Consider the following 25,063-nt stretch of genomic DNA (forward strand, 5'->3'; position numbering starts at 1 on the left):
AGGTGCCTGGATCTCAAGACCAGAATGGCCATGCTGCTCCTAGATGCTTGACCTCCACTGTTCATACCGGAAAGAAAGTTCTGTTGAAGCCATTTTTTATTTTTTCCATTTATTTACCAGGTTTTGTTTAAAAAATGGTTCTCTAGCATCCTTCAAAGGTGATCAATGAGAAATCTTTTGCTAGTTTGTTTCATTGTGAACTTACGCAGTTAACATAGTTGATGTGTTTCTCTCCATCGCAGTTATTATTTTTATTGATACTTATTCTATCATTTGCTAATGGGAGCCTCTTCACACTGGCTGCTGAGTCCTTTTGACATGACCCCAGTAATCTCTAACAGCTTCCTTGCCTTCTTGTATGACAAGATATTCCACGCTCATACTGTATTTTCCCTTGCTCAGACCTAGAATAATCAACCATTTCTCTAAGGATCCCTGGTTTCTTTCCGTAAGAAACAGTATTCAAAGACCATAATCTGGGTGTTAGGAATGCTGTGCCAGTTATGGATATATTGCCTCTGAGATCCAAACTCATTCTTTTAGACTCCTCCGTGAAAATGAATCTGGGCCCTTCAAATTTTTTCTTTTGCCAGCTGGCACAGAATCTTTGCCATTGCAGGAGGAAAGGGTTGCTTCCCGGTGTGCTCTCTCAACAGGATCCTGCAGTATGGGTGGCATTGTCCAGCACCAGGCCTGCAGCACGGGCACTTTCTCCAGTGCCCAGCTCTTGCACTGTGCAGTTGTCAGCGGGACCCAGTAATCCGCGGCTTTCCCAAGTCCAGATATCTGGACCTGTATACCAAATAACAAAACCTAAACTACTTAGCATTAGTTTAGAGAAGGAGATTGGATGTCAGGAGACACTTTCTAACATAAAATCATTGTACTTCCAGACGACCGTTTCTCCCTCTTCTCTAAACCTCCTAGCTCCTCTAAAGTTCATGTCATCAGATTATACCATCTATTATATCCCGCAGTTGTTCATGTCACCCACAGACCTCGAAAGATACTCCCCTAGTATTTTCATAAACACTTAAAGAATTTTACAGATGGCTCAATGCCTCTTTCCTCATTACTCTTGCCACAGTTCTTAGTGATTCCGCTATCCATTAAACAGTCTTTCCAATACGCAGGTCTCTAATTTCATGATCTCCTGACCTCCAAAGATTTTTTTTCCTCCACCTGAACTCAGCTGTCAGTTCTCATGGTTACATCCTAGAACAGACCATTACCGATAACTGAAACTTCTCCAGTATCCATTTCAAACATCCTATTCTCTGATCACCAACTCCCATAGTTTTGTTTACTTCCTTTAATATCCTTTCCAACAATTATTTAATTCCACTGGGTTCTCCAGTCTATTGCCCCTATCAACTTTTCATTCTCCATTGCAGTCCCTTGAGCCTCCACTGTAAATATCTAGGAGTGAAATGTTTGGTTCATATAATAGGCATGTGTTTAACTTTTTTTAGAAATAGCCAAATCGGTTTGTGGTTGTACTATTTAACATTCCCACCAGGTATGAGATTTCCAGTGGCTCTACATCCTTGTCAAATTTTTTTTTTCTAATTCTAGACATCTAATAAGTATGTAGTGGTATCTCATTGTGGTTTTAATTTGCATTCTCCTAATGACTAATGATGGTGAGGGTTTTTTCATGTGCTTACTTTCCACGTGTATATCTTCTTTTGTGAAGTGTTTGTTCAAATATTTTGCCTATTTTTTATTGTGTTGTTTTCTTATGAGACTATATACATATACATACATACATATTTTTAAAAATGTTTTAAATTCAAAAATTTTGGATGCAAGTTCTCTATCAAATTTGTGATTTGAAAATATTTTCTCCCAGTCTGTGGTTTGTCTTTTCATTCCCTAAATAGTGTAGACGTTCTAGATTTTGAAGAAGTCCAATTTATCAATTTTTAAAATGAAACATTCTTTTAGTGTTGTATTTAAGAAATCTCTTCCTAACCTAAGGTCATAAAGATTTCCTTTTATGTTTTTCTAGAAGTTCTATAGTTTTAGGTGTTACATTTAGGTCTATAATCCATTTTGAATTAATTTTTTATATGGCGTGAGGTATGAATCAAAGTTAATGTTTCTTGCATATGGTCATCCGATTGTTTCAGTATCATTTGTTATAAAAACTATCCTTTCTCCGTTGGATTACCTTTGCACCTTTGTTGCAAATCAGTTGTCTACATAAATGTGGGTCTATATTTGGACTATTCTGTTCCATTGATCTATTTGTCTTGATGCCAGTCCTCATAATTAATGTTGTCTTAATTATTATAGCTTTACAGTAAGTCAGAGAGGGTAAATCAAGTCCTTTTTATCCTATCTTGGTTAGAAGCAGGAGTCAGACTGATGAGTTTTAATCCCAGCTCCACCATTTAATACTTGTGTGATTTCATACGACAGATAATGTTTATTAGTCATTGATATACTTGTTTATTGTTAGAATTAAATATTATAGTGCTTGAATTAAATGCTAATTATTTTTAAGAGCTACATAGACATATGGCTGAGCCATAAAATTTATGCAAATAGGAAGGCGGCTCTGAAAAAAAAGATACTGGAACCGCAGGGTGGTGCTGGCGATGGATGAACTTATTGTACTCATGAAGGACCTCCCACTATCTTTTTCAGTACAGAGACAAGCTTGTGTCCTTTCACCTTTTTTTTCCAGACATAATTAACATACAACATTGTGTAAGTTTAAGGAGTAAACCCAGTTGGTTTGATACATTTATATATTGCAATATGATTGCTACAGTATCATTAACCATCAATCACATCACATAATTATCATTTTTTTTTGTATGAACAGTTACAATCTACTCTCTTAGCAACTTTGAGGATTATGATACAATGTTGTTAACTATGATCACTATGTTGTGCATTAGGTCTCCAGAATTTACTAATCTACTAGTTGTAAATTTGTACACTTAAACAACATCTCCCTAATTCCTCCACCCCAAGCCCACTTTCATCTTTGATATTGAAATTCTACGGCAAATTATGCCTGACAGCAGGGCTGATCACTTTGTACTGAAACAAGAAGAAGAAGAAGAAATAAAAGTGAAAAAGAATAAATAAAACTGGTCAGGATTCTCTAGTTTAAAATAATCATTCCACAGTTTCAACAATTTTCTATACAGCTTTGTGAAATTTTTATTTAGAAACAAAAGTTTTTTTAAAGGAGAACATTCAACATGTTACTTAAAGCCCAGGTTACAGTAGCTTTTTGGCTCACTTGGCGTGGCTTTCAACTCATTTTTTTTTTCAGCCTTTGCAATACCTGTCCCTGCCAGTCTCCATGGGCCCCTAGTTACAGGTCAGCTCTGTACTGAAGGGGAGGAGCTACTTCCCAGGGTCTGTTCCCAGCATCACACAGCCCCACGACCCAGCAACCTACAGTGCTGCCCTTCTGGGGACCAAAAAGGACCCTGATCACTCTCTTGTGTACCATGTGAGCACTGTGTCCAACAGGATGGCTGGTGGACCCAAGAAATGTTTGTCTTTGATTGGATTCAGTCTTATCTGTCTTAAAATGGTGAGTTGACCATTCTGACCTACCTGTAACTATTTAGGGAAAAATAAGACACATCGATTATCTTTCTTTTACTTTACAGGCCTAGGGGGGTAGGGAGATAGAAATCAAAATACTTTTGGCTTATACCAAGATTATATATGTTTGTGTGTTTGAAATTTAATGTGATTTACTAGAGAAAGAAAACAAGATTATCATTATATTTTAAGAACAAAGATTTCTGAAAAATCTGTCAACAGCTACTGACTTAGCTCAATAGGCAGATTCAGAGAGAAAAATGAAATAGTAATGTGATCCGCCTCCAGCCTCTAAATTCTATTTAGGATTGCTTTGTAGTAGATTTGAGTGTTGGGAAATGATTTGTGCAAATAAACTGTAAGGATTGAAATATTGCTCATATTATGTATAAAAATGTTATGATAAATTTATTACTACTCTGATTGATGTTTCACACTTCCCAAAATGGCGTTTTTCTTTATGGTTTTAATTTTCTAAACTTTCCTTTTCAGGTTGCTTCAGCAAAAACAGGTAAAATTTTCTGAAATGCAAGTTTTCCCTCCCAATATTTGATTTTAATTTTCATTGTTAACTCTTGTGCTACCCTGAAATATAAACTCTATAGCAGGAAAATGTATTCACCATTTTCTGAGCAAATAGATGGATCACACTTAAAAGATAAGTCCTTGTAAGATATTCATATTGAGTACAGCGATGTCGAGAGTCATGTAGTCACGGATTTCTCAAATACAGTTAGCCATTAGTAAAGTATTTCAATGGTTGTCATTTCAGTCAAAGGAACAAAATCTTAGTCATAAACAGTGAAGAGTCTAATTTATATAACTTTTCTAATTTGTTTTCTGAGGAATTTGAGGAGAAAACTAGACATGTATTAATAAAAAAGTCTTTTACACTTCCAATATTTCCTCCTTAATATAGACAATGACAACAGAATTGGAAAAAGGCTTTGTTTTAAAAAGATTTTACCAACTTTTTTTGGGATAAATGACTGACGGCAAGGATAATTTCCCTAGAGGCCTCACCTAGTTCGTGCATTCTAGAAATCTAAGCCCCCAGAATGGAAATTTATATTCAGTGGGATTCAGATGATCTGGAGGAACTATGTAATATCGATTACATCACCAATAAACTTTCATGGCAATTCAAAATAGGAACAATATTATTTTGCCTATGCCACAGAAAAGGAAGTATGAATAAGGCAATTTAAAAGTTTGAGATAGATGTATGGCTGAGACATAAAATCCATGCATATAGAATAGGTTTTTAAAAATTATTATTGTATGCTTTATTCTTATTCACGTATTTTATTCTTAAGAAACCTTCAGAATCGACCAGGAAGCTAGGAGAAGGACTGTTTGGCCATATACAAAGCAATTTTCTTAATAAGTGGCCTTTGGGTGGACAAAATCTAGTCTGCTATCTCTTAGAAGCTCCCAAGATATACTGAGCCCTCAAAATGAGTTGCTTTTTTAGTCCCTCACTGAGACTAGCGAGAGAGTGGGGTAGGCTGAGATCCTGATGATGCTGTCAATTGAGTTGTCCTGGCTTTTTAATGGATGGGTGTGTTTTATTGATATTATGTAGGAGGTTTCCTTTTGGGTGTGTGTATTTGGCTTCAGCTCTCCGGCATCAGCTGTTTATTGGTGTCTAGCCACTGAGGCCATGTGGGCTAGTTTAGACGTTTGAGTCAGTAGAATGCACAGATGCCGAGAATCAAAGGGTTTCACTTTTGACTCTTCAGAATGGTTGACTGCACGTCTGGGTAATAATGTTTTCTCTTTCGCCAATGCACTAAGTGGGCCAAACATAGAACTAAGAAAGAAAGAAGAGCTGCTGCTAATTTATGTGGCCTTACGCTTCCCATCTCTTTACGGAGCACAGAGAACAGGGGTGTTGATCTTCTTTCATTGCTGTTACTGTTCAGATCCCGCCCTAGAAGCAAGTGTAAAATAGGCAGTCTACCTCTCCAGCCTGTGCCTAACCCAGACTTCCCAGAATCTCACCTACCCTGGCACCTCTCCATGGCAGTGCCACGCTGTCTGGCTTTTCCAAACCCAAAACTTGCTCATCCTGGTACACACACACACACACACACACATACATACGTACACTAACTCTTCCTACCTTTCAAAGTGCCCTTCCATACACTTAATTTTACTTAATTCTTTACAGCAGTCCTAAAACGTAGGTATTTTACATTTCGATGTGAATCCTAAGATGTAGGTATTATTAACATTTCACATTCTCAAGGGAGAAAACTGAGACTAGAAGAGGTTAAATGACTCATACATGTTCACAAGCAAAAGTAAATGGCAGAGCCGGGGCTCAAACCCAGAGTTCCCAAATCCAAACCCTTTGCTATTCTCCACCGTCAAAACTGTGTTTCATCCTGCTGATACGGGCTCCACGTATTTCTCCTGGGCAAGTGTGTCTCTCCCGGCTCAACTCAGTGGGGCACATTTCGTGGCCTTTTGAGGCCCCTCACAGTCCTATGGGGAGGTCGTCTGTGTCACGCTAGCCTTTTAATGCCTTTCAGACGACCCCATGAGTGCGCTATCAGATCTTCTGTGTCAGTGGCTAGGTTGGTTGTCGTTTTTCCAGGAAGTTATTTCATTCCAATGAGCAGAACTGGCTAACAGAGGAGATAAAGATGAACTATGGAGACAAAGGGAACAGGAGTTGAGAGACACCACAAGTGATAGGAAGGAAGGCATACGACACGGAACAAAGAACTGGGGAGCAGAAAAGGGATGCTTGCGTGGGAGGGTTGGAAGTGGGAGTCCCTGCTGGGGCGTTCTATCCTGCGGGGGGTGGGGAGGGGGCGGAGAAGGGACATGAACGCTTCTTGCAGTCAGCTTCTGCTCACAAATGGCTAAGATGCGCAGGCTTGCAACTTTTCCCCAGCATGTAGAAACATCATAATTTTCTTCTGATGGCAAAGGAGACAGTCCTGGGTGATATTCAAGGAATGTCTGGCCAGCGCACAGTGAAGACTTTGTTCATTCTTGCAGCATGGTTGTTTCTGAGATGCTGCCAGAGCTAACTCTTTGAGCTATTGGTGCAGAAGGAGAAGGTTGTCTGTATCGTGCGCATAGGTGTTTGGCAGATGGGAGCTGCTGGCGGGGAGGGGGTGATACTGGCAAATCACTCATTTGGTCTGTGTTTACTCTTCCTCCTCTTTGTCCTGTGGTTTTGTTTTGCCCTGTGGTTTTCAATTTGACATATAGCGATTTTACCCAGCAAATCTGTACCTTAAGCATAAAAGGCCAAGTGCCAGGTTCAAACCTGAAGCTGTTTTTGTTTGGCCTTTTCCTCCACTTGAATCTCTTATTTCCAGGGCATTTTTGTGTCAGTGGATTTGTGCAAAGTAGCAGATTTGATTACCATGATGTATCTCCTACCCCATACTTAAAGCGTAGGAATGCCTTATATAAACTCATGACATAACATTCACATCCCCCTGGCGAACCGTGGCCAGGCCCAGGTGAGGAGGGACCAGAGCAGCTCGTTCTTATGCTGAGGCAGATATTTTGATAGAGAAAGAGGGAATAAAGTTTATTTTTATTTTACATAGAAGAATCTGAAAATGGTTCCACTCTGATAACGTGAAAGAGAGTACAATGGCGTAATTATAAACAAAGAACTCAATTCTCTTTTCTGTATTAGATTAAATGCCATCTGGGAAATGTGCAAAGTGCATGAATGGAGACTCAGGCTTGGCAGAGGTGGGAATGGAGGTGGACCCTAGCTGGAGGCAGCAGAGGATAGTCAGGGCAGAGAGAGGAGATGGGCGGCAAAGCAGGCTGGGAAATTCCCAGAATGCCAAACTAGAGTAGAATCCTATGGAATGAATCCCCTCAGTTACTTATTCCCTCCTCTCAGAGTTCTTTCCCACAATTCCTCCCACTCTTCACTCTTTGAAAAGTACAAGAGTGTAAATTATCCCAGAGACATGGGTAGGGGAGGGGAGAGAGGGGTTGTGTGTGGGGGGGACCTCTGAAATCTCATTTCTGAATGAAAGGTTTGAGCCTTCTGGCTTTCTTCTGGAGACTAGATTTGCCTTTCTTTTTCGCTGTTTCTTTCTCAATCTAGAAAATAAGGGCAAAGTTTACGTCTGTAAAAGGCGTGAGAATGATTTAGTTTGAAAAGTAGAATGATGAAAAAAATAATTCTTATACATGTCCTAGCTAATGTACAACTTCAAAATCTCTTTCAGCTCCTGAAATACCCACTATTGATCAGGCATATTCAAAAATCAGCAACAGTATCACTGTGGAATGGGCTATAGTGCCAGGGGCTACCAGTTACCTCCTCACTGCAGAAGATGGTGACACTGTTATTGAAACCATGGTGGCCAATTCCCCAGGCACTGTGACAGGCCTGAAGGCTGCCACCTTGTACCAAATCACTGTCAGATCCATCAGCGCCGCTGGGAGAAGCCAGGCATCACCTCCAAAAGAAGCAAAGACAGGTAGCTGGATATGCACCCTCTTTTGGGCCATTGCTTGTGACCTAGATCAGTTATACTGGGGCAGCAGTTGCATGATGTAATTTTGTGTCATGTGAGTGCCCAGAAGTAAACGCCACCAAATTATTTTAGGGGGCGGGAGAGGGGGAGATTCAGTTATATGTAGAGAAGGTGGTATTTAAATTCCAAATGCTTTGCTTTGGAAAATAACCATTTCTTGGCACCCTTAAAAGCATCCCTGCTTTTAAATGTCTGAAAAAAGAATTTCTGTGTTTGACTTCGGTGATCCATCAAGACCATGCCAAATAAAGAACACATGGAAGGGATTTGTTGCACTTCGACTTGCTTGAAATTAAAACATTTGAAGTTTGTCATCAATATTACTTAAATTGTCAATTTGGTAAAATGTCAATTTGTCAATTTGGTAAAGTTGTACCTAGGCATATTTCTGAAAGGTTGTGTGTACAGTAACATAGTATAAACCATCATTCCCCCCACTGACTTCTATTATGATTACAGGGATGTTTTACCTAGTTTATTACTAACCTCTAGTTGAAGATAATGCCTAATATTAGAATTTCTCTGTTTCCTATTCCTCTGCCAAGCCATTTATAATTTTTTTCCCCTCAAACTTCAGTGTTTATTAGAATCACCTAGAGGACGATTCTAATACACATTTAAATAACAAATTTATAATATACATTTAAATAGCAAATTTTAATAAAACTCTGCCATGAATCCTTTTGCAAAGCAAGTATTTAATTTATACTATGGATCATCAACCTCTAATACTTATTCCTAAGTTTGAATTATCCTCTACCGAAGTTCCATAATACAAACGCACGTGCTTTGTTTTTGTAGTGTTGGCTGCACCAGTTCTAGAAGTAAGCTCTCCAAGTCCAGACTCTATTCTTGTGCAGTGGGAAGCTGTATATATGGCCATTGGATTCTCTGTGTCCATCATGCGAGCCAATGGTTTGGGCAGAATATGGAAAGAGAATACCACAAACACCACGTTGACATTCACCAGCTTAGACGCCGGGACTCTCTATACCATAAAGGCCTATGCGTGGAATGCCAATGGAACCCCTGGGGATGACTCCACCTGCAATCAGAGAACAAGTAAGACTTCTTAGCTCAGTCCCCAAATCTCATTTTTGATTAACAAGAGGGGTTATGCATTGTAGCCATCACGGGCAGTGTTAAGTGATGAGTATAGAACAGCTGGCAACAGCTATTTAAATTTATTATGAGTTTGTTTATAGTGCCTTGACTATTCCTTGTTGGTAGTTTAAATGCTTACTGCTTGTGTAAAGAAATTCTGATTCCGTAACAGATATAATTAGTTAACATGAGATCATAAGGGCGAGCCGTAATCCGCTATGATTGATGTCCTTATAAAAAGAGGAAATTCGGACACAGACATACACATACAGGAAGAATGCATGGGAACGCGAAGACCACCATTTACAAGCCAGGGAGAAAAGCCTCGCACAGATCTTTTTTCACTGCCCTTAGAAGGAACCCAAGCTGTCAGCACCTCGATTTCAGACTTCTAGCCTCCAGGACTGCGAGATGATCACTTTCTGTTGTTTAAGCCATTTCGTTCATGGTGCTTTGTTACAGCAGCCCTAGCAAAGTCAGGCTAAATCCCAAGTCTCTAAAAACTTCTTAAAGCACGGCGAAACACATGAAGAGAAAAGCTGTAAAAAACCAGTCACTTCTAGAAAATGGTTCTCTCAGTTCTGCAGCCTGATAGAGCTGCTCCCTCCCGCGCTGCCCTGTGCCTGCGCATTCTTCTAGCAAAGCACTTGTTAGGGCAAATCGTACTTGAGTTCTCGAGGCTACTGTGAAATCTTAACTGTTTCTCAAAACTGTAGGTCCTCGTGCTCCTGCCAACATTCAAGTCTCATTTGACAGTGGGGCTCTGCAGGCATCTGTTTCATGGGCACCGACAGAAGGCGCGTTCAACTACACCGTGATGGCTTTAAGCGGCTCTTCCGAGCTGAGCTGTAGCACGGTGTTCAGCTCCTGCATCATTTCCTCTCTCCAATGCGGAACACAGTACCTGATTTCAGTTTTAGCAAGTAACGATGCAGGATCTAGCGGATCAGCTTCAGCAGTGACCCTGAAAACCGGTATGTCAACAAGAGCGAGGCTACTGTGGGGCTGGTGAGTCAAAGTGACCGCCATAAGACAAACGAATAATCACCTTACCGTGTTCCAGAACACTCTGGAAGAAGCGAAAACGATAGCTTGCTATAAAAGAAAGCATTGAGTTGGACATTCTGATGAGTAAATAATGTTGACAATGAATCCAGATCCTGTGCATTAGAAAAAGCACTTTGAGTCTATGGCCATGCCACCCTGAACAAATTTGATCCCGTCTAATCTCGGAAGCTAAGCAGGGTCGGGCCTGATTAGTACTTGGATGGGAGACCACATAGGAAGACCAGGTGCTGTAGGCGTAAAAAATAAAAAAATAAAAAAATAAGAGATTGTAAGCTGACAAAGTCCTTGCAGTCTATGAAGTCAACCAAGGGTTGTCTCGCCTAAAAAATATTAATAATAAAAGAAAAAAAGAAAAAGCACTTCAAAAATTAAGAGTCTTGCTCCTATTCCAGATCTTTCCTTAACTAGTTGATTTTCATCTGTAAGGTTGTAAAAACTCTAAGATCCAGTTTGAGTTATATACAGCGGTAACTGCATACAGCAGATAGCAGCCTCTTCCTTCCATCATGTTTCACAAGCCTAGGCTTGGTGCGAACAATTTTTAAAGATTAAGATGGGCCGTCTGTAGTTCTGAATGTGTTTAAATATCTTCCATTTTTCATTTGGGCTATAAAGACATATGTGGAGAGGTTCACTCCTCTATTTAGAAATATCTATATGTTTGGGGGATGGGAACTAACATTTAGTGAAGACCTACTATGTCCCAGGCAATATAAATACATCATTTTACTTAATTCTCATGACCACTCAGTGAGTTAGGTTCTATTATCTCCTTTTTTAGCTAAGAAAATCGAAGCTCAGAGAAGTTAAATAATTTTTCCTTGGGCCTAATGATAATAAGTGTTGCAGATGGAATTCAAGCCCGTTTGCCTGATTTCACTTCTCTGAGATAAAGAAAATGTAGATAGTTATAATAATGTCTACTTGGTCCAAATGTCAGAATTATGTCAAGTTTAAGAGGCTTCTGAGCAGAGATAAATAGAGCCATCACCAAGCCGATGTACTCTATTTCACAGGAAAAAAGCCAACCCCTCAGATCCAGTTCTTATAATTTTCATAAATTAAGGTCACCGATAACAAACTTAGTGATTTGGCTTCTCTTTAACAACAGTAATTTAACATGGATGGTACGTTAGAAATGGTTATGAGGATAGGAGAGCTGAGAGTGAAGGAAGAGATAAAAAATACATTTTCAAAAGCCCAGCAGCTCGAAGTTAGTTATTCAGTTCAGGAGAGAACCATGCGGCGTTTTTCAATCTCGGATGCACATTAAGAGCATCTGGAGAGCTTTTGTAAAATCCTGATACCCAGGCCCCACCAAAGACCAATAAAATGAGAGCTTCTGGGAATGGGGTCTGGATATGAATAGCTTGTAAAAGCTCCTCGGTTGACTCTAATGTGCAGCCAGGATAAAATGCCATTGAAATAGCCCTGAGTATTTATCAGTCCAGGAGGCACCACTGTAGTTTGTGTATAACACAATCAGTCATGATCGTGGGAATGACCTTGACTTATCAATAAAGGAGCTATGTTTAGAAAGTTCTATGTGTTTCCTGTAGCCCACAATTGTGTGATGTATTTTAGGAAGATTTCCATTAGAGATGACTAAAATTTTAAAAGCTTTGAGCTTGAAAGAATAAACTTCATTTGAATCTATTCCTTCAGAAGACTTCATTCTGTGCTGGTCCTGGCTTTGCCTTAACACAGAAACACAGGCAATATTAACCAAGGCGAATCCATGCCTGTTTCTGACAGTCGAGCATGTATTGTGTGAGATAAATTTTAGGACATGCGAGAATGTTTCGTTGGTTTGCACATACTGTTTGATGTATTCCTGGCATCTTGTTTCCTGAACAATTGCAAAGATGCAAAGAAAATCTCTCACAACTGTTTATTATTCATCATTTCCTAGTTGCCTGTGCACCTGGAAGAGTGACAATCCAAGAAGATCCCCCAGGCCACCTGTCTGTGTCTTGGTCCAATGTAGATCTGGGTGATTACTATGTGGCCTTCGTGAAGAGTGATGATGGCTTGGAAGTACACTGCAACACATCCCTCACTCAGTGCAACTTCTTATCTGAATGTGGCTTCACTTACTTTATCAGTGTTTTCGCCTATAACAAGGCCGGGCAGAGTCCCTTGGGCGATGTGTTCAATTATACCACAGGTAGGTTGCACTTCATGCTTATATAGGGATTTCTGAGTCCACTAAACTCGGCAGCACAATGGATCACCTGTGGCACTTAGTGACTTACATAGACCCCCTGGGAGTCATTCGAGGGCCAAGAATGGAGAGTGAATCTCTTCTCTCACATCCTTTCCAGACTAGAAAGTTTTGGCTTCATGGACCCAAGCTTAACAAGAATGCAAAGTTTAGCAACGAAAAGAGAAAAAAGGATATAGTCATTCAACTCTGCTCTGAAAAATCAAATTCTCCACCAAAATCTACTCAGCATTCAGCCCTGTGCTAGATGATGAAGATGCAATCCAATGTCTCAGGAGTTCATTCTTTCTCCGAGACCAGAAAACAGAAGTGCAGAGATACTATGTGGTGGAGAGAGTTGGGGGGGAGTCCCGGGTTCAAGTCCTAACTTGACCACCAACTCATTTATAAAATGAGCAGAATGGCCTCTACCTTCCTAGTTACTTAGTATCCTCCACTGCAAAATGGGGTAAATAATAATGAGAGGATGAATACGAAAAGGTCTTTGTATGTGATAAGACAGAATGCAAATATTTTTATTGGCATCATTATTACTATTACTATGATTCTCCTCCACTAGGCTTGGATCTTCTACAGGGCAGGGATTATGTTTTATTTATAAATAAGTTAGACTAAATATGATTTTGTCAGGCAGAGGAAGGGGATGGCATTCCAGTAGAGGGGTCAGCAGGGAAATGAGGACACGTGTGGGAACGGATCGAGGAGTCTGGTGTGGCAGGGGACCCGGGGAGACACAGCTAAACATGTAGATGAGGCGTAGCTTGTCATGACCCTGAATGTCATGCTTAGAGGATTTGCGCCCTATGTAGTGGGTGTTAGGCCAAAATTAGAGCTGGAAAGGCCCATAAGAAGAGTCTTGCAATAATTCAGGAGGGTGGTGGCTGAGGCTCTGGGTATGGGGAGCTCAGTCTCCCCCACGGACATCATTGCTCCTATACCGACCTCCATTCTCTCTCTGCTCCTGCTTTCAGCTCCCTGTTGTCCGAGTGACGTTAACCCCGTGTTGGTGTCCAGTGACAGAGTAGAGATCGTCTGGTCTCCGGTTCGTGGTGCCGAACTTTACGAAACCAAGGCTGTAGATGGGTCCAGCGTGCTCGAGTGCACGGACACTGCTCCTGCTTGCACCCTCTCAGCCCTGGCGTGTGACACCGAGTACAACATCACAGTGCATTCATACAGCGAAGTCCGGGGCAGCAATAAGTCCTGTACGTCCCGATTTATAACCACAGGTACGACTCGGCTGTGATTTCACTCACTGACGTATGAACGCTTCACCCCAGCTGCATCCCTCAGGACGGCCTTCGCCAAAAACTGCAGAAAGGCTAACTCCCATTAGCCACCATTATAGCCGCTGTCTTACTACAGAGAGGCAGAGGGAAGGCGGAAGAAGGAAAATGAGAAAAAAAAAAAAGAGGAGACCATGGGGAGAGTGAGAGGCTTTGCCTGTCAGCCATGCACTCCCTCCGACCTTTGGGGGTCTGTCTATGTTTACACCATGAAGGTGAAGGCCACAAATTAAGACAAACGTTTGTCTTAATTATTTTTGCTTTTAGAGTTCAGAATGCCCCTTAACGTTTTCCAGTTAGTCCCAGGCTCTAGGAACCCAACCCCGTATGTCAGTGTCTGCAAGGTTTCCACGCAAAGGCTCTATGAATTTGGCCTTCACACATGGTTGAAAGTAATAATGGTTGAAAGTAATAATGATCTCATTTTGGGGAAAAAAGTCAGTTTTAGACCAAATGGCACAGGTGTTCTTTGATTCTGAGCGCTTCAGTTACTAATCTAAAATCTCTTAGCTCCTTGCAGTCCCGAAATCAAAAATGTTTCAGAGGATGCTTTCTCCATGGTTAACGTGCACTGGCAATCCAGCAATGACGGCGCCACTTACACGGTGACTGCGCAGGGGGAGAAGGGGCGGTACGGGTGCAGCAGCGCGGGAGAGTCCTGCACCATGCGGGGCTTGCCCTGCGGCTCGCTGTTCTCTGTCACCGCGGTGGCCGAGACACAGGCCGGACGGAGCCCGCCCAGCTACAGCGTGCCGCTGGAAACAGGTATGTGGCGACCACCAGCCCGAGCGCTGACTTCACTGGGGTGCTCAGGAACTGTTGTAAGACGTGAACTTTCTTACTTGGTCTACCCTACGAGTAATAGAAATACATTAAACTTAGAGGTCTTCCAAAGAGTCCCGAATAAAAGAATAAAGAATAAAACTTTCAACATTTGGACGCAGGTTCTGTAAAAATATCACCAGAAGACTAATATATTCAGACACGGACATCGAAGGGGAGAATATGTTGGCTCTGCAAAAACATTTATTTGAATTCATATTCCCCCATGATATAATCTACCAAAACAACTAACAAGTGACGGAATGAGTTGGTTTGTTATTTATTTCTTTGGCTCGGCCCTTTCCAGTCTTTCTTTAAACAATGCATTCTGTGTTTCGGTTTCCTGATTGGTAAAAGGGGGATAATGGGTTCATCGGGTGGTTGGTAATATTAAGTTAATTAATTCTGCAGAGCGCTTTGTGTAGTATCTGATACATAGTAAAAGCCTGATGAAAGAAAGCTGTTAATGTTTCATTGTATTGTCTGTGAACAAAATTTAGCACATTACTTAAAGGCTTTGGACATTATTTTCTCTTATATATAACAGTAGATGACACTTGGACTGTAAAAATTGATCTGTAAAAAGCAGTGGAATAGAGACAACGCCAAATACACAGGAAGATTCTAGAGATTCTATAACCTATTTAATGGGTCTCTAAAAAATTGAGACTTGGCTTTGGTATTCTTAGGTGGCTAAGACTATTTCAAGCTTTTGTATCAATTATGTACTATGAAATGCATGAGAAAGGCAAAATACATTTAACTGTAAATGCTATGAAATGAATGTATTGAAAGAAGAGGTGCATGCAACCGTTGCTTTGAAATTTGCACCTGGCATTGGGAACAACAAAGGATTTCTTTCTTATTTGAAAAAAAAAAAAAAAATTAGAGAGAACCTCACATTACCCACAGCCAGTTAGTGTACTGCATTTGGAGAAAGCACCCACTTTCTATACAGTTAATATTAAAATGTGTATCAGAAGAATTGAGATTTTGCTTACCAAAAGGAAATTTTGCTTAACAATTGAAAGTTTAAGATATTTAAAAGGTTGAATGAAAGGTCTGAGATATTTAGGAGATTGAATGAAACACAGTCAAAATACCATTCTTGGTTGTTTTTTTTACAAATAACGCTCAGTAGAAATAAACCCCCAATTCTTTCTCTTTTTCCTCATTTAAGTACCATGCTGTCCAGCTGGTCTGACAGTAACTCAGGTCACCCAATCAGTAGTCAACGTGAGTTGGACTGTTGGAACCGGGGCTCAGACATATGTGACAGTTCTGGAGTCACACACTGGCCAGTCTAAGTGTCACACCCATCAAAACCACTGCCTCTTGGGATGCATCACATGTGGCATCAATTACACAGTGGCGTTAAAAGCAGTTAGTGCCACCGGATTGACTGCGGACTGCACCTATCAAAGTTATTCCTCTAGTAAGTGAATTCTAAACTCTAGCTCTATGGTATTGATAAGGACCTTGACTGTTTTAAATCCAGACATAACCCCTTCCTTATGCTGCTTCTCCACCTACCTTACATTATAAATTCAGATTACTTTCTAAAATGTTTTTAGTTTTCCTCTGAAACTAGAACCTCAAAGTTTCGGAGGCTTCTGTTGGTCATTGGTGCATGGACTCCCTTGATAACAAGGTCCGGGTATACTTTTTCTGAAGGGAGGACAGATTTTTATATGACACTGCTACCTGAAGCACAAAATAACTCAGTCTGGCAGAGTTTTCAGAAAGCATTCAGATCACACATTCTATTCAACTTGAATTTTTTCTTTTATTATTATGCGACTACCCTGCTCTCCTAAACCACTCCAGCTCCTTCCACGGCTTCTTATTTCAACAGGCTAAAAGAGCACTGTCTGCTGACAGTATTGTATCTTGTTCTTCATAAAGACCAAAGAGCATGGAAGGTAAAAGTGGTACAGGGTCAGTAAATTAGATTTCTCTCATAGGACTCTAGTCCACTGAAGTGGCTGCTTGGAGAACTGTTTTGAAAAACACTCCTAAGGATGCCTCTCAGGCTTGATGGGGAAGAGTTCGATGATCTGTTAGTTGTGTCTGCCATGGGATGTGGGATGCGAGAGTTGAAATATAATTTTGCCATCCCAAGGGTAGAGCCTAAAGACGTGGCTTTTTCTACGCTGTTTTGCCTTATCCTCCCTGATTCTGTTTCCTCATTGGTAAGTGAAATAGTAATAATGATAATGTGTAGCATTTATAAGTGCTACACATCTGTAAGCTGATTATATATACCTTCTTTTGGCCCAATGTCTTTCATTAGATTTACTGCCTAAGTTTTCACCCTCATATCCAGTTCTGGGAATATGACTCATTGCTTATCTTAAAACCAAAAAAAAAAAAAAAAAAAGAAAAGAAAAGAAAAGAAAAAACTTTTTTAGAAAGAGTAAATCAAATGAACCTGATCATCTATAACTGAATTTTTTAATTATTATACTATAATATCTTTATTTAAGTTACTGAGGAATCTACCGTTTGGTGTCCCGCTTGGCACCTAATGTGTGACCTGCTTTAGGTATTTAAAAAAGAAAAAAAAAGTACCTAGTCAGCTAGCAGGGATGAAGTGTGGACCAGCAAAGCTTGATCACCTGCCTGTTGATTAAGTGACTGCTCCTCAGGCATTATGCTATTCAGTTCAGCAAAATAGGTCTTTTCAATTAAAGCTGAGAGCAGTTAATTATATTTAAATTCAATCCCACTAAAATCATATAAAACTAGGGCATTATGAAAGATCTTGACAAAGATTCTGTGTATTTGACTCATAAGGTTTGAGTCATATATAACACATTACCTGCCAAGTGAGGACTTCTTTGACTCACCATTGTTCTCTATTAAAAATTCATGCCCCCACCGCCCTCACACATGGATTTCTAATCATGTGGCCCACCATGGAAAGAACTACTGAGTACCTCTTCAAATCTTGCTCTAATCATATGTTACTTAGACCAGGTTACTTATATTATTTCCCCATAGTATTAAAGGCCATGTTTGTGTGATAGGGGAATAAATGATAATTTTGTTTGTCTGTTTTGTTGTTCCTTCAGGTGCCTGCTGCCCTTTGGGAGTGAAATTATATAGGCTGGGCCCTAATGGCATCCGGATCTACTGGCAAATTGCCAAGGGCTCTGCCAATTACAGCACTGACCTCTATGGTTCCAAAGGCATTTTCACATGTGCCCCAAGCACTGGCCTCAGTTTCTGTGATGTCACCGAGATACCTTGCGGGGATGTATATACTGTGATGGTCTCACCAGTTGCTGAGACAGGACTGAAGCTTACCTTCTGTCCGAAAAAAATATATTCAGGTACAGCAAGTTATGACTCTTTATTTAAAATTAACCCTCAACTCAATCTGTGAATTAAGACTCTGAGCACTCACATTTATTTGCTATATGGGAAGATCAAAGAGGATATGACATTCCTACGTCCTGAAGGCAGATTCTGGCCTCTGGGGACCCCAAGCTTCTTTCGAATTGTGATGCTTTCTCATTTGATTTGGAAACACTCTGTCTCCCTTCTCTCTCTCCTCTCCTTCAGAAAAAGGATAAGCTGCTTGCTGCTTAAATAGTAAAGCAGATTTAAAGTTATTTTTTGCTTTGAGATTTGGAGCTAGAGTTTTAACATAGTCTTAGAGATAATGATAGATACCCCAGAATGTTGGAAATGAAGATAGTTGAACTTTTATTTGCACAGATTCAGGCTCATGACTGAGGAAGAGTTGGAGGATCAGAAAAAAAGACAAATTTATAAATCATAAACGAGGTTTGGAAATATGAGTGGGCAGAACAGTGCGTGATCACGAAACATGACTGTCAGCAACTGCCATCTCACCAGACCTGGCAGAAAAATATTAGCAATTCTCCTGCTCTGGATTCCAGCACCTTCTGCTACCTTGCCCAGGGCGTAGTCATATATTTTTCATATATTTCTAAAAAGAAAAAAGAAAGAAAGGAAATGATGAAGCCCTGTGTTCACTTGCAAAGTGAACTTGCAAATATAATGAAGTATCGTCATAAACTGTAGCCTCTTCTTCCTAAGAGCTCACTTGCAAAGTGAACACAGGAAGAAGAATAAATGTTGGTGCAGAAATCTTTACTGATAACGAGAACATAAAATTTCCAATTATGCGAAGGCGATGAGAAAGTTCAAGGCGGCTCCCGGTGATGGAACTGGGCCACTTCCTCTTTGGGGGCGTTCTCATTGTCTTTGGCTGTCACGCTCTGATTCCTTGTGTTTTCATTATCTTGTCCACAGGACAAGCTGGCCCAAAGCATGAAAGGGGACAGGAATGGGTTTTGGGGTGAGAATGAGCTCTTAGGAAGAAGAGGCTGCAGTTTATAACGATACTTCATTATATTTGCATAATGTTTTACAGTTTATCAAGTGTTTGCACATTCACTAGCTCATTGAATGCTCAAAATAACTGTGAGGTAGGTTCAACAGATTGTATTATCTCCAATTTCTAAATGAGAAAATTGAGGCTCAGAGGCCCCCAAATCTCTATGTACAACCCTTCTTTTCTTCTAACCTCTAAATCTATATTCACACTTGATACCTCCACCTAGAGGTGCCCAAGGCATTTCCCCTCCTCAAGACCAAAAGGAACTTCTGATCTTCTTCAGCAGTTTCTGATTTCTTCCCATCGACCTTGTTTCAGGTACACAAGCTGAAAACCCCGGTGTCAGCTTCCCTCTCCCTCACCCTCCATATCTAAGTAGACCCCAAGTCTTGTCCTGTTCACTTCATGATGGCTTCTAAATCCAACTGTTTCTCTTCGTTCCTACAGCTACTTCTGCGCTTCAGCTCTTACCACCTCTGCCTCCCTCCCCTCCTGCCCTCTTGCCGGCCTCCTTACTATTACTGGAGTTGTCTGTCGTTCTAAGACACTGATCTGATCGTGCTACTTTCATGCCTTCGAAATCCTCAGAACTTTCCTATTGTACCGGAGGAAAAAATTCAGTTCTCTGAGTGTGGCATTCAGGGTCCCTCACAATCTGTCCCCAGTCTGTTTTTTTTACACATGCACCATGAAATAGAAATTTAATCCAAGCCATTTATGAAAAATTTTAATTTTTTAGTAACCACAATAAAAAAAAAACAAAAACAAAATAAGTGAAATTAATAATGTATTTTAGCTAACCCGATATATACAAAATATTATAATTTCAACATGGAATCTATATAAAAAGATTTGCATTTTTTTTCCATACTAAGTCTTCAAAATCTGATGTGCGTTTGATACTCACAGCACATCTCAGTTCAGATTACCTACATTTGGAGTGGCTACTGTATTGGGCAGTGCAATTCCGGGCTCCATCTACCACTGCTGACAGGACACGAAAGTCACAGGGAATCATTCACACACACCCGCCCCAGCCACACACACATACCATGCCACGTCACGCTTCCAAGCTGACGCAGTGCCCCTCTCTATGCCTGGAATTCTACCCCACCACCACCAAGGGAACTCCACCACCCACATGTCCCTCCCCTGTGAAATCTCCAACAGCCGTTTGTGGAGTTGGTCTTCTCCCTCTGTCCTTTATGACCCCACATCATCCTTATCTTTACTGTGCCTTATTATTGTGAATGGATTGTGTGTTATTTCCTCTAATAAGTGATAATCTCTTGGACTCCCAGGACTTAGCACATAACCGTAGCCCAAAGTAGTTTAAATTTTAAAAAAAAGCATGAGTCAATGAGTTTACGTGCTTTCCTATGATCATATAGCCCGCAAGTGAATGTTCTTTCTTCTGCTCCATGCCTACAATTCAACCCTTAGAGAGTCATTCCTCTGATGGTTTGTTAGCCACCAGAAGTCCTTGGTAGTTAGAACTCTAGTGCCATTTGGTGGGGTGCCATCTGAAGCCTGTGGCCAATGACTGGGTGTCTAGATTCAAGTTAGGAAGTTGACCTCTGCTCAATTTCCCTGGTAAAAACCATGCAGTTGGAGGAATTTGTTTTTGTTTTTGGTTTTCAGGGTTGTTTTTTTTTTCTTTATTATTTCAGTGTCAGTGATGCTTTACATTGATAATTAGGACAACGTTGTAAATGATGATGATCATGATGATGATGATGATGATGATAATAATAATAATTAATAATAATAATAATAAAGACTAATATTTTTGAGTGCCCTGTGCCAGGCACTATTATAATGGCTTTACATGTATACATGCCAACTGATCCTTATAACAACCCTCTGAGGTTAGCATTCGTATTCTTACCACTTTACAGATAAACTGAGGCACAGAAAGTGCCAGGGTCACACTGCTAGTAGTTAGTTATCTCCTCCTATCACTCAAACTGGTTCTTATTCATTCTTTGCTTTACTTTCCCTTTGTTCTTTCTTAAGTTTTATCTTCACCATCTTAAATATATCAGTAAATACATTTTAAATGCTGTTTTTATTTATTACAGTAACCTGCTCTGGAAGCACACTTGGAATGGGTAAGTCATTGTTCTCATGGATAAAACAGAAGAGCGTTTTGTTGTTGCATTTTAAAGTGACAGTGAAGTCAAGATCAAAGCTGACTCTTCAATTAGTCAGGAAGGCAAATGATAGGATGTCTGCTTCTGGTTTGCATGGATGGATATGCCCGGGGGCGGGAAAAGGGTGCTGAAAGGGGAATTGGAATAAAGATAACCCTCACTGCCTCCTCAGGTGTGCTCAGTGCTGATCCCACCTAGACTATTCTGGGTGCCCCACGGGGCTGTTCTTGGGCCGGGCTACAGAAATGTTCATGCAGAGTCGTGTGTGTTGACCCAGTAAGTAGCATGTGCTGCTTCATGAGAAGTGCTTGCCACGTTCTCCTAGAGGCCGGCTTGGGTTTGGGCCTTGGGAAAAACCCCAGGGAATACTATCAACCCCAAACTATAGACAGGACATGCATGCTTGTGTGCCTACACACGCCCAGTCGGACATAGCTGACTTCAGAGGTTGTGACTGGAAATGAAGCCTTTCTACCTGTAAACCCCATGGCACAGCCTCCAGTCTGGGCCAGCTCCCCATCCAAGCCTTCCTTCCACTGGCAGCGACGGGCTCTGGAATCTCCCTCCATTGCCTGTCTCTATTTCCTTTCCCAGACCATTGCTTCTCTCAGCACAGCAGGACACATGCTTTCAAATCCTTGCCCTACCTGCAGGTCTGAAATAAGCACAATCTCTATTAATTTTTAAAGAGTTTCTGTTTCCAGTGACGACAGGGCAATAGGCCTGGCTTATTAAAAACCAACTGTGAGGAAACTTCTAAATTATAAAAAAAACTACTTTAAAAAGCTCCCAAAGTACTAATGACCATAACCCCTGGTTTTCAGTGAAATGTGCACAGGCCCAGGTCTGCATTCTTGGAACCTATTTCCAGTATTATGGTAGTTTTTAATCAGTGCTCCCCTGAGCCATGGAGGGGCAGTTGAAGCACCTTGGGGATTCCTCATAGGAGAGGAGTCGTGAATTATATACTAGCCTTCTCTAAGATTTTCTTAAAGAGTTTCAGTGCTATAACCGAAAAATAAAAAATTTAAAAAAAAATTAAAAAATGCTTGCAAATCATCACTCTATGGCATCACCAGAAAGCTTGTTCAAAAACGTACAATCTCAGGCTCCACCCTGATGTACTGAATCCCAGTTGATTCATATGCATATACGAGTTTGGAAAACACTGTTTGGGCAATAGTTCTCACGCTCTGGTGTGTATCGGTATCCCATGGAGAGCCAAGAGAAAGTGTAGAGGCCAAGACCTGTCGAAGTAGAAGAGGGCCTCCCTCTGCAGTTCTATCAGGTTTCCAGGTGATTCTGATACTTGAGAAGTTTGAGAAGCACTGCTCTAGATCACTAGCCTCCCCTTCCTCTGTCCCTCTGGACTGCCCTCATCATCAATTCTCCCTTCCTTAGCAAGGTTTAGTCTCCAGCCTGAAATCTGCCTCTCTCTTTCAGTAGATCCATGTAGAAATCCTGCAAGACCGTCAAAAATAAGCATTAGCTGGGTCATTCGAGGGCCTCTATATCACATAGAATTCAGCAGGTCTAGGGAAAAATTCTAAATTGCTGTCTCCAATTTCAGCCTTTCTCTTCCCTGTACATGGGGCGAGTCAAATTAGGTCCCTGGCTGACATGGGGCCTCCAGATATGCTAAGGGCAGTCTTGCGAATTTTGTTGGTTTAAGACTTTTGGTCTCCCTTGACTCTTGGATAATCCTAAAGCTTTGCAACAGCAAGAATTTTCTAAGAGACAGATCTGGGTTTAAATCCTGCCCCTATTGCTTGCCCTCAGGGGATTTGCTTTGATTCTCTCCAAACCTATCTTCCTCATCTGAAAGATGGAAAAAATATTCACCTCATAGGATGTTATGAGGATTAAATGAGGTATAAATTGTGGTGTACAATGACAGGCCCATAACACGAACTTCATAAATGGTAGTTATTAATTCAGGATCAGCTTAGGCTCATATCACACCCTTTTATATTATGCGTCAGTCATTACCACTTTAATGCGCGACTTCTAAGATATTTGCATTTTAACCTCAGTCGTCATGATACCCTAACTCACTGGTTCTCAAAGTGTGGTCTCAGGGCCTACAGCATGAGCAACACCTGGGAACCGCTTAGAAATGCAGTTTCTGGGGCTTCACCATAGCCCTACTGAACCAGAAACTCTGGGGTTGGGGCCCCGACAATATTTGTTTTAACAAGCCCTTCAGGTAACTGATACACGCTAAGGTTTGAGAACCACAGCTCTAATTCAAGGAAGCTACTTTGATCCTGGAAATCTGACACAGGTTGGAAGGGAGAAGGAAAACAATCTATGTGAGGTACCTGGCCTTTAACAGGAAGTAGACGAGAGGGGTCTGTGCCTCCATGGGGGCAGCCATCATCTTCAGCATGCAGGCTGCACATTCCACAGAAGTCTCCTCTCTGCAGCTCCCTTGGCTGCTGAACAGGTTTATGTTCTCCTCGCACAATGTTCTCCCTGAACTGTTAAAATTTCGGAGCTCCCTGAGAACACAGAAAGTTGGCCTAGGGGTGGAGAGGAAAGTTCTTTGTCCCGGGAGGCTCTTTGGGAGTATTTGTTTCATGAAGCAGGACAGAGATTCACTCTGGTCAGTTAGAAACTGCTAGTCAGTTTCTTCTTGCCCTTTGAATGGTTCAGATCATCTTAATTGCCTGCTTCTTCACTGTGAAGTGCTGCAAAAATAGCATTTCAGGTCAAAATACTAATCTAAATCTCAGAGACATTTGAGGGCTTTTTAATTTAAGAAAGCGTCTGTGTGTTTAATGTGTTTTGATGGTTCTTCACTTTCTTCCCCTTTTCAGTGATTTACAGAGGGAAGAGAAATGCAGAAAGACATACTAAGCCTCTGATGAAAACAGAAACTTGACCAAGTGAGTAATTTAAATCGAATGGTGTGACTCAAAAGCAAAGTTTTTGGTCTTTGTTTTAAAAAATTCTTTCCGTATCTTTTACAGAGTTGTCTCAATCGTTAGTGTGATTAGAAATGGAAAAGATCTATTAGAATACAAAATGCGTCTAGGATAGGACAAGCTCGTAGGCCTTTCAAAGAACAGCTCTGTCTCCACTTCCCCAGGACAAGGTCAGGCGTGTCCTCACCTGCACAAGAGTTCAAGGACTGCTGCGGAAAAGACTCAGTAGAGAGATAGATCCAGAAAGTCCCCTGGGAGGCTGCCAAGGTGAGCCAGCATACTGGGACGGTCCTGGAAATGGGAAAGCTCTGCTTAGTAGAAATTCTCTTCGATATTTCACATCCAGACACACCGCAGACTTCAACACATCCACTTTGTAAGTGTTTCGTCAACACCAACACTTGCCATGCAGGCTTCTAGACATTCAAGGGCTGGAAATGTTCACTGCCAGAGAAGTTGATACCACGGCACCACACAGAGACACCGCTCATCCCAGAACAATCCTCCACCAGGACTGCGTCATAGGTTGCATAGCAGCAGCAGCCAGGCCCACCTGTAGTTAACAAACACCCTCATCTCAAGTTTGGAAGAAGCTGAGCTGCTTGCAGAGTTCCCTAAGCCAAAGCATCATGTGACGTGACCTTTGCCGCTTGAACACCTGAGAAAGCAGAGCTGCTGGCCAGTTGCTAGAAGGATTGCAGTCATTCTTTGGAGTGAGCAAAGACTATGAATGGAAGGACAGCCGGGGCAGGCCCTCGAACTGTGGCAAACTGATATATGTGCATCCTTTGTGGGGAGGTCCATCAATCTTGCTGTCTTCTCCACTCACACTGTAACTGCTTTTTGCCTTTTGGAAGAGGAAAAGCAATGATGTAAACTATAAATCTGTTGTGCCTAGAAAAATGTTTGTCCTTCGAATGCCACATAACCTTATTTTAAAATAGTATATATAGAACTTGTATAACGCACACACAACGAAAGTGTTTACTCCCCAAAAGCGTAGCTGCA

General features: G+C 41.1%; 1 protein-coding gene and 1 pseudogene across 1 annotated transcript; both read left to right on the forward strand.

Annotated features, from left to right (window-relative positions):
• Positions 1–1,763: 1,763 nt before the first annotated feature.
• Positions 1,764–24,765, forward strand: FNDC7 (fibronectin type III domain containing 7). The gene is made up of 13 exons (XM_039841036.1): positions 1,764–3,559; positions 4,066–4,084; positions 7,791–8,045; positions 8,904–9,164; positions 9,923–10,180; positions 12,187–12,441; positions 13,470–13,727; positions 14,295–14,549; positions 15,787–16,041; positions 17,681–17,941; positions 21,057–21,086; positions 23,948–24,016; positions 24,220–24,765. The coding sequence occupies exons 1-12, from the start codon at positions 3,497–3,499 to the stop codon at positions 24,010–24,012; spliced, it is 2,235 nt and encodes a 744-aa protein (XP_039696970.1). The 5' UTR covers positions 1,764–3,496; the 3' UTR covers positions 24,013–24,016; positions 24,220–24,765.
• Positions 10,392–10,510, forward strand: LOC120585339 (uncharacterized; annotated as a pseudogene).
• Positions 24,766–25,063: the final 298 nt, after the last annotated feature.

This window comes from Pteropus medius, unplaced genomic scaffold (genome assembly GCF_902729225.1).
Source record: "Pteropus medius unplaced genomic scaffold, Ma_sr-lr_union100, whole genome shotgun sequence".
Taxonomy (NCBI): Eukaryota; Metazoa; Chordata; class Mammalia; order Chiroptera; family Pteropodidae; genus Pteropus; species Pteropus medius.

What these genes read in the sequence shown, in the direction of transcription:
- FNDC7 (XM_039841036.1), top strand. Translation starts at nt 3,497, where the DNA reads ATGGCTGGTGGACCCAAGAAATGTTTGTCTTTGATTGGATTCAGTCTT. An exon ending in CTATCAAAGTTATTCCTCTA is followed by an intron (nt 16,042 to 17,680) that starts GTAAGTGAATTC and finishes TTGTTCCTTCAG; the next exon opens with GTGCCTGCTGCCCTTTGGGA. An exon ending in TCCGAAAAAAATATATTCAG is followed by an intron (nt 17,942 to 21,056) that starts GTACAGCAAGTT and finishes TATTTATTACAG; the next exon opens with TAACCTGCTCTGGAAGCACA.